We start from the raw sequence: 10,360 nt of genomic DNA on the forward strand, positions 1-10,360 counted from the left end.
TTTTATTTTGTTTAATAATGTGTTACTTACACTTTGATTGCACTCTCATAATGACCATATATAACTAAATGTCATCTTGATAAAAATTTATTAAGATGGGTCTAAGATATAACTAAGTGTCATCCTAATAAAAATTTATTAAGATGGGTCTGAGATATGTTCGTTAAATTCGTTGGGGATGACATGACCACCATCACTTGGATGGTATGTTTCATGAAAATTAACTCAAGGGCAATGATATAAAAGTGTTGATTATTGTTTTCTCACCTCTCCATAATGGTCATTTTGTAATATGGGGTCATATCAACCAATTGGATAAAACTTTACCAAGATAGAATTAATAAGTCAATTTTAAATTTTAAAATACAAGAAAAACCATCATAAAAATGTAATATTATTTTTTATTGAAAGAAATATATACTAGGTATGGTGGTGTTTTATAGCAACTAACTTAAAGATAGTTGCATAACAGTGCTGATTATTATGTGTTCATCTCTCCTTAATGGCCATTTGTCAGCACAAGGCATATCAATCAACTTAGTGAAAATTTACTAAGATGGAATTAATAGGTTAACTTTAAATTTGAAGATACACGAAAACAATTACAAATATGTAATATTTTGTTAATGAAAGAAATATATTCTAGGTACGATGATATATTTTAGTTATCCTCCTGTAGCGGCATTAAATGCCCTAAATGCTAGTTTGGTAAAATATTATCAAGATGCGTTTGGGGTGTTGCCTAAATCCATTGAATATGAGGTGTTGGTTAATTTCATTAGAAACGACATGACAAATGTCATTTAGATAACTAATAACATGATTTGTTGCCAATTAATCTTATGAAAACTTAATTACGAGAGTCTATTATTATGTCATCATGCTTTCCATAATGGTTATTCAGTAATATAAAATGGTATTAACCAATGTGATAAACATTTACCAAGATAGGATAAGGGAACTAATTTGAAACTTGATGGCTGATAAAATGATAGTATCACAAAAGTTTAATATTGTTTGGTAATGAATAAAAGATATACTATACATGATTTGTAGAGATAATCAAGTAAAAAATTACTCAAAACGATGTAATAACAATCTCTCATTGCCTTCATTAGGATATATTAGCCCTTTATTCCCAACTAAGTAAAGTTTTACCAAGTTGAAAATTAGGGCCCTTTGTAGGCAAATAACCATTTAGAATATAAAATAGATGATTCAATTGACACTATTATGTCATTTTTATGGGTTAATTTGAATATAAAATAGATGATTCAATTGTCGATGATATGTCCTTTGCAATAAGCTTACCCAACACCTCAAAGCTCAAACCCATCTTCGTAAATGTTTATAAAGATAGTAATTAAGGCATATATGATCATTATGAGAGGGATGTCAAAGTGTCCTTGTACTCCAAATAAGGCATATATCTTTGATTCATTATTAAAAAATAAATTAAATATTTACAGTAGTTTTCATGTGTCATTCCACTCCAAATAAGCCCCTTTAATTCTAGCTAGGTAAAGTTTTACCAAGTTGGAAAATAAGGCCCTTTGTTGGCAAATGGCCATTTAGGAGAGGGTAAGTATAGAATAATCGACACTATTATATCATTGTTTATGGGTTAATTCATATATGAAATGGATGATCTAATTGTGGATGGTATGTCCTTCCCAATAAACTTAATCAGCACCTCAAATCCAATTTGGTAAATCTTTACAAAGATAGCAATTCAGGCATATATGGCCATTATGGGAAGAAAATCAAAGTGCAACTAATCGTATTATATTTAATATATCTTTAATTCTTTATTAAAAAAATTAAACACTTGTAATGGTTACCATGTGCCCTTGCACTTCAAATAAGTCCCTAAATCCCAACCTAATAATGTTTTACCAAATTCATAAAATTATACCATGATAGGTCTAAGGTGTGGGTGAAGTTCAATGGGGAGGATATGGCTATATTCATATGGATAGCATGTTTTATATCAATTAATTTAAAGATAGTGACATAATACTATCATTTATTCTCTTTAATAGTCATTTGACAAAACATAGTCATATTATCCAACTTAGTAAGAATTTACCAAGATGGGGTTATGATGTTAATTTTAAAATCAAGTACATCCATCATAAATGTGTAATGTTGTTCGATAAAAAATGAAATGTATATTAGGCATAGGAGTATTAGCTCTTTTTTAGCTATCATCCCATAAGGGCATTGCATGCCCTAATTGTAAACCTAGTAAAATGTTATCAAGATGGACCAAAGGTGTTAGTTAATTTTATTGGGGAGGACATGGCAGACATCATTTGAATAGGATGATTCATCACCAATTGATCTTATGAAAAATCAATCAAAAGGGTTTATTATTATGTCATCATGCTCTACATAATGGAAATATAAAGCAGTATTAACCAATGTGATAAACATTTACTAAAATAGGATAAGAGAATTAATTTGGAACTTGGGGGCATACAGTAGGTATAACAAAAGTTTAATATTGTTTGGTAATGAATGAAAGATATACTATGCATAATTTATAGAAATTTATAGTTTAGGGGCATAAGTCATTTCAAATTAGCCTTTTAATCCAAACTAGGTAGAGTAATACCAAGTTGGCAAATAGGGCCCTTTGTTGGAAAATTGCCATTTAGAAGAGGGTAAGTACAAAATAATCAATACTATTATATTATTTTTTATGAGCTAATTTGCATATGAAATAAATGATCTAATTGTGGTTTATATGTCCTCTCCAATAAATTTAGCCAATATCTCCAACCCATCTTGATAAATCTTTATAAAGGTACATCACAAGAAAAATGACTTAACCCGGTGGTCTTGTGACCGCCGCTATAGAGATGTTTGAGGTGGTCAACTTTTAAAGACCGCCGCTTACATTGGTTTTAAAGGCTGATGCGGCGGTCTATATAAATACCTTTGGCTTTGGTGGATTTTATAATTAAACCGGTCTAAATTCCGGTTCCATAAACCAAATGCGGGGAGGCAAAAATTTCTTTCTCCCGCGCGAAGGTTCCTATTAACAAGGCAGAAGTCTTTCCAGCAGAGAATCTTGCAGAGGAAGAGGAATTTTGAAGAAGAGAGAAAGGTTCAAGAGCAAGATAAATTGCAGAAAGGTTTACGATCAAGCGATTGACTCTTCACATCTTCTCCAAGCCAAGGGTTTCTACTCGTTTCAAAAGAGAGTGAAGGAGCTAAGAGGGAGCCGCACGGTTGAGTGAAAGAGCCAAGGGTTTCTGCTCGTTTCAAAATCTCCGCTCAGGATGTTGAGGAGAACATCTGCACGTTTGTGAAGAAGGGTTTGGATTCAAATTCAGAGTTTGAGGTGAACATCAATGGTTTTGGGGAGAACATCTGGAATTTCCCCAAAACCATCAATGGTTGGGGAGAACATCAGTGTTTGAGGAGAAACAGTACTGTATTATTATTAGTAGTACTAGGCTACCAGCATGCTCCATGCCGAATGCAGATGCAGTACAGTCCACTCCCAACTCCCAAGTCCCACCAGAAGGAAGCCACTTGCGAGAGGCAAATAAATAGAGTGGCCGAAGCTATGAACCGATCATAGACAGGAGTTCCTAGCCTTGGCCGACGGCAGAGCATTCACAGTGAGTCTTTGGCTCTTTCCGTAGAATTCTTTGATATCTCCTCTTTTTCAATGAAATTCTTATATAGGCGTTTGATTATTTCTTGATAATCCTATTACATCGTTGGCTCTTCAATTTGAATCAAATAACCGTTTTCTCCTGTTATTTTCCCCAAAGTGTTATTGTAAATAGTTCATAGAAATTGAGCGTTAAAGCACCAACTGTAGCTTCTCGTTGACTTTGGTGTTTCCAGATCCTCAGATTTTAACCCCTTGCATCTACTCATCTGCTTGTTTAAATGGTCTACGTAGTTTGGTTCATACTCCCATTCTTTGTTCAGTTATGTCCAAATAACTATGCCAGTATTTTTTTGAGGTTCTGCTTACCTATTATCGATTTTTGGTTCCCGGTTTAATTATGTAAATCCTTGGTGTTAGTTGGATGTTGCATTGTTGATTGACTTGATTTTCTCTTATGTCACTCTTATTCCATCCGAATTTTGAATAATAATATCTAATGCCATCTTTGCAATTTGTAGATTGTGAGAAAGATCTAATTCTTATTGAATTAGAATAACTTCTTTTCTCTTTTGCTATTGTTATCCCATATTCCCATCTTAATCAGATTGGTCGGAAGGAAATGATGATAATAAATGGTATTGATATTTGTGTGATCATAGAATAAACTATCCTTGTTTTGAGGTACATAATTATTAAGAAAGATCGAAAGAATCCATGGTTAGCATATTGCAAATGTCGATTGATGTTTTCATTTCATTTCTTTTCCTTTTTTTTTTTTTTAATTTTACTGGATTGTAGAAAACAATTTCCACTTATCTGAATTCATATCCCAGGAAAGTGATATTCTGTATCTGTCACCTGGTAATTCCCCTACTTAGAAATGGAGAAGGAACAAGAACTAGAGTGGCTTGAAGCACAGAAGATTGTCGTAAGTGAAGACCTCATAGGAGCAGCTAAACAACAGCTGCAATTTCTAGCAACTGTTGATAAGAACCGATGTCTCCATGATGGTCCTGTTATGTACTATGCTATTTACAGGTATGTAGATTAACAAGTTGTTTCATCAATACTTTTTGATTCATGGTTTTCATTTGGCATGTATCTTGGTACATCATGGACTTAATTTCCTTTTCTTTTCTTTGTGATGTTTTCAAATTGTTAGGTGTTGGTAATAGGGATGGCAATTTTCCTGTCCCCGTTGGATACCCGGCTTCCTCGACTCAATGGGATCAGATATGGAGATTGCCTTGGCGGGGACGGGGATTGATAGTGATACCCGACTGGGTATGAGGAGTGAATTCACTGCCCCACCCCAAGGGGATTGGGGATGGAGGGTCATTTTTATCCCCAACAGGGATTGGGGTCGGGGGACATGGAGTATGGTTCCCGTCCTGTTGCCATTCCTAGTTGATGACAACCACCTTTGACCTTTGGAGATACGCAGTTTGTATGTGTCCTATTTTAAAGTGTTAGGGACAAGTGGAAAAGGCCATTGCCCAATGCTGGTCCCAGCTATATTTAGGGACTTCAGAGGAAAGGCTTGGGTACAGACCTAACTTCCAGCATTTTTAGCTAGTACATGGCTGGTCATAGATTGGAGCTCTGTTTTCAGGGTTGTTAGCCTGAGATTTTACCCTCACATTAAGCAATGGTCTCTGCTTAAAGAAAACTAAATAAGTTAAATGCTGGTTTATAAGATCTACTATGGGAATATGATGCAATCATGTTATAAGGAATATCAATTGGGCCTTAAAATGTGTCTTAAGCAATTTATAATGATGATGATGACAATACTTACCAGCTATTTGTTGATTAGAGAAGCAGATAAGGTTTTATCCCTGTTACATAGTTGGACTTGGGCAGTACCATTCATGAAACCCTGTAATTGCACCCTGCCTACAAATGTGAAAGAAAAGGAAGAAAGTTCTTCAATAGATGCAGACCTCAACTGTTGAACCTTCAATATAAATATTGGTTATTCTCAATCTCCACTGTTGATCACTATTTTGACTTCATTCTGGGAAGATAGATTATGTGAATACTGCAATTGCATGTTTGACCCCTATGACTGAATTCTGATATGTAAAATTTCAGGTACAAGGCTTGCTGGCTTCCCTTGCTTGCAAAACAATATGAGTCTTGGATTTCAGGTACAAGGCTTGCTGGCTTCCCTTGTGAATGGATCTGGCACTGTCATAGGCTCAACCCGGTATATCTTTGCAAGATAGTTTTTCCTTTTAAAATTTGTGTATAATAAAATTTTCAAATCTGGCTTCATTGGTTTTGTTACTCACGTCCAGTACAAAGAAGATTGTAAGGAATTTATGGGAGGATCCTTGACAATCGTAATGTTGTATCAACCATTCAAGGTGCTTCCACAAAAAAAATTGAAGAAAATTGGAACAGATTGTATCCTGAAGAGCCATACAAGCTTGACTTGGGCATCTCTTTATCAAAAAATATTGATGAAAAGTTTTTAAAGGCTCTTAGATGCACAAAATATGATTTGATTTCAGCTGTTAAAAGGCAGAGCCCTTTCTTTTACCAGGTAATTATGAGGTTTTCATGCATGTTTATTGCACATGCTGATGGACATATTGTATAATTAATTTATTATCCTACAGTACTGAAGATTTAAAACAGTTCTATGGCATTCTTTGTTAGACTTTACCAAGTACACATATTTCCATTGCATTTATTTCTGTGGTAGGCTAATTGATTACCATTCTTAATAAAAAGTGAAATATGAATTTTTTCCACCAAGTCTGTCTTTAAATTATAATGGAAATGGAAATTGAGGACAGAAAAGGATTCTTGAATCCAATACCTTTCATGTTCTGCTGTTCAGATCTGAAAAGGGGAAGCAGAATGTGTGAAGTAGTGGATGTTGTGCTGCATTTTTTGTCAGTTCTTTATATAATAGAATGAATTGGAGGTAGATGTCTTTACATTATTCGTAGAACCATGGAATCCATTCCACTATTTGACTTCTACACCTCAATCCAAACACAATCATAGTTATTCAAAGACCTATACATGATTGTCATGCCATGACATAAACTTCAATCTTAGTCCAATTTTCAAGCCTGATATCTTGTCCACTTGTGTCCAAACATATCCAGGCATCACAGACTTTGATGACTATGAGATAACCTTTAAGTGAAGTTTGAAGGATAAATATGTGAAAGGAAAATGTTGGGTTTAAAATGTGAACTCAAACAATTTGAAAGAAGAAAATAAATCATATGGGCTATGGTTTGTAAACACATGCGTGGAGGGTGGGGTTCCAACTGACTCAGTTTATAAGGTCCCTGGTTGGTTGTAGCAGAGACTTGGAATCCTGCCACCTTCACCGTGGTCAGGAGCTTATGAGGTTTGGGGGATGGGATATCCTCCCTTTTGTGTAGCCCCATTGAATGCAACTGACTAATTAGATTGTTCAAATTTTGTATTTGTTTTGTAGTTTGGCTTGGATACCTTTTCTAATTAGATTTCAGCAACTATTTTCTGAATTAAGAGCAGTAGGGCAATGCGTAGTAGTCATGAATCACTAGTCGTGTGTCAAAGAAATATATGATACTGCCCCCTCCACAGAAACGGTAAAGAAAAAAGAGAAAATAAATTTCCCATAGAAATGACTTAAGAAACCTTTAAAATTTATGGCATTCAGTAATTTGTAGCAAGTAGGAAATGTATCCAGATGGTGAGACTCATTCTTTGCATAAATCACATGATTCACATCTTTTTGCTTGGGTTATATGTAATCTTCTTCCTGACGTTGCCATTTTTTCCAGCACACCCCTGGGTCAGAGAAGGGGGAGATGCCTCAGAGATCCCTGTGGATATATCAGTGCTATCTAATATGCGGCAATTTGTGAAGTACAGTCGGTTGAAGCAGTTTGCACTAAGGGTAAGAAGTGATTTTCTTGGTTGGAAACTTGGAGCCCGTTGTCTCAAGGACCAAATATCTTCACCATGACTTGCATTTAAAGAGCTCAATTATTATTATGTCTGCATTTATTTCATCTTGCAGGCCTTGGCTAGCACACTTGATGAAGAGGAGCTTACTGATCTTAAAGATCAATTCGATGCTATTGATGTGGACAAGAATGGTTCTATTATCTTGAAGAAATGAGACAGGCATGTTTTCTTTCGCATTCTAGAAACTTGATTAGCAGGAATTCAGCTCCTTTTGTTTGTCATAACGTTGCCTGTCTGTATGCAGGCCCTTGCAAAAGATCTTCCTTGGAGACTGAAGGAGCCACGTGTTGTTGAGATTCTTCAAGCGGTAAGCTAAAGAGAAGCATTGGCTAGCCAACAATATATTGGGATTAGCATTCTGCATTCAGGTCTACTTCAAAGATATCAACACTTGTGTTCTTCTTAGTTTTAACACCCCCCCCCCCTTCAAATGCTTATTTGATTTTGTTCCCTTTCATTTCAGGTCCTCCAACACTTGTCTTACTGCACATGGACATGGCTATTCACACCCATTAAGCGCCTTAACACTCAATATCAACATAACTTAAGAGAGTTTGAGCTTGCAAGCCGTATAATCACTTCCTACATGGAAACCTCCTCTTCTATGATTACATGGAAAATGGGCATTATATTGTTGAGATTTTTTTTTTAATCTTTTCTATTTGAACAATTTATTTTGGATATTATAATAATCAGTTGTGAAATTAATAAATTTTGTTTTAAATTGCATTTTTCTACATGTTTAAGTTTTATGTATAATTGTTATGGAATTTGCATTAAGCAAGTATTAAAGTAATAAATCAATAAAATTGCACGTACAAAAGGTATATAAAAAAAGAAAAATAGGATCTAAGCCGATGGTCATAAAGATCTAAGGTGGCGGTTTTGACAATCGCCTAAAATGTGGGAAGAATGTTTGGCGGACTCAAAGGTGGCGGTCATAATAATCTAAGGCGGCGATTCTGAACACTGTCTAAGAGGGGCATGGGCCTGAGTGGCGAAATCTAAGGCGGTGGTCCAGACCGCCGCTTTTAACATATCTAAGTCAGCGGTCTTGATAAACCGTCGCTTTAGATATACTCAAACTGTTTTCAGACCGGCCACCAAAGGTGGCGGTCTTTCTTATCTAAGCCAGTGGTCCTGACTTAAGGCGGCACCCACTTAGATGGCAGATGGCTCTGGTTCGCCAGCTTTGACCGTTTTTCTTGTAGTGGTAGCAGTTAAAGCATATATGGCCACTATAAGAGGGAAATCAAAGTGTAACTAGCACTATTATATTTCATATATCTTTGATTGTTTCTTCTTAATTTGCTAGTTATTTTTATTGAAATGGGGGAGTTGCCTGGGGATTCTTGAAGTGCTCATTCATTTGCTTCGGTGGTTGCTTCATCTACGAATCCTTTTCCTGTTGTTCTTGATCCACTGGCAGTGGATATTCCATTGAAGGTTCCTTCGATCAAGTGGGGAGAACCTATTGTTCTGTTCTCCGAGGAAGATATCGAGAAATCTCTCTCCCCTCTTCAATTCGCATTGGTTGGAAAATGTTCTTATGGTCGTCCTTCTCTGGCAGAAATCAAGGAATTTTTGGTAGATAGATTTAGGCTTCAAGGAGCTCTTGTCGTCACTGCCCTGGATTCTAGACACGTGCTTCTAATATTTGAAAGTGAAGAGGAATACCTTATGGTTTGGCTGTGAGATGTGGTTTTTGTCAAGGACTACCTGCTCAGATTCTTGAAATGGACACCAGGTTTGGAGTTAGGGTGGGAACCTTCGGTTGTGCCACTTTGGATATCTTTGCCAAAGCTGTTGATCAATCTATACAATGATAGGCACATGCTCTCGATTATGCAGGTAGCAGGACGAGTTCTGAAGGTGGATCCAACAATTGCTCATTTGACTAGAACTACAGTGGCTCGGGTTTGCGTGGAAGTGGATCTATTGAAGGAAAACATTAGTCGTGTTTGGGTTGGGCTTGACAAAGAGGGTTTCTAGTAGAGAATAAATTATGAGAACATTCCCAAGTATTACACTTTTTGCTTGAAACATGGCCATGGCGAAGGGGATTGCAAATTGAAAATTAAAAGATCATCGAAAGCAGAGAGAGAAGTTGCCAAGACCAATGCTACTTCATCTTCAAAGCCAGTAGAACAAGCACCAACTCCCAAAAGGAAATAGATTGTAAAGCAAATTTATCAAGAAGTGAGCAGGTTCCATGACTTGTAGTTACTGAGACGATGGAGATCCTTGTCGAGGGGGTACAAAAATCCTTTGCCTCCAAAGATGATATTGGTGTGAAGCCTGTTCGGCCATACCTGCTGAAGACAGCTAGTCCACTCTCTTCTAAGAAGCCAAATAGGCTCTAGAATTTGGAGGATCTAAGAAATTCCAAATTGGAATTGGATGAAAGGTTTAATCGGTGATGACACAACAATGCCAACAAATCTGACGTTGAGTTGCTTGAAAAAATTACTGAAAGAATGGAAGGTCCTTGTTGTGCTCTTTCTGATGACAAAGCTGGTTTAGATGTGAAGGCAAACTGGACATAGGTGGTTTGCAAGAAAAGGCCTAGAAAGAAATATGTGCAGAGTGAGAACATGCCAGTAATTAGATCGTAGACATGCCAATGTAAGCCTACTTCTAGTTGTTCTCAATGAATGGTATTTTTTGAAATATCCAAGGGATTGTAAATGATCCCTCTATTACTTGTTTAAAAAAACTCTGCAGGTTACATAAATTAGGTGTGGTGGT

At 36.2% G+C, this 10,360-nt stretch overlaps 1 protein-coding gene across 2 annotated transcripts; it reads left to right on the forward strand.

The window, feature by feature from the left end:
- The first annotated feature begins 3,699 nt into the window (after positions 1–3,699).
- LOC148864436 (glycine-rich domain-containing protein 1-like) lies at positions 3,700–8,351 on the forward strand. Of its 2 annotated transcripts, none has more exons than XM_088975499.1 (7): positions 3,700–4,669; positions 5,726–5,840; positions 5,932–6,179; positions 7,426–7,541; positions 7,665–7,771; positions 7,857–7,980; positions 8,076–8,351. In XM_088975499.1, the coding sequence occupies exons 1-3, from the start codon at positions 4,512–4,514 to the stop codon at positions 6,109–6,111; spliced, it is 453 nt and encodes a 150-aa protein (XP_088831625.1). In that variant the 5' UTR covers positions 3,700–4,511; the 3' UTR covers positions 6,112–6,179; positions 7,426–7,541; positions 7,665–7,771; positions 7,857–7,980; positions 8,076–8,351. The 2 variants fall into 2 exon arrangements, 1 of the variants encoding a protein (XP_088831625.1); XR_016109339.1 differs by having other exon boundaries at positions 4,523–5,605.
- Positions 8,352–10,360: the final 2,009 nt, after the last annotated feature.

Source organism: Nelumbo lutea, chromosome 3 (genome assembly GCF_056320005.1).
Source record: "Nelumbo lutea isolate HS-2025 chromosome 3, American lotus-T2T, whole genome shotgun sequence".
Classification (NCBI taxonomy): Eukaryota; Viridiplantae; Streptophyta; class Magnoliopsida; order Proteales; family Nelumbonaceae; genus Nelumbo; species Nelumbo lutea.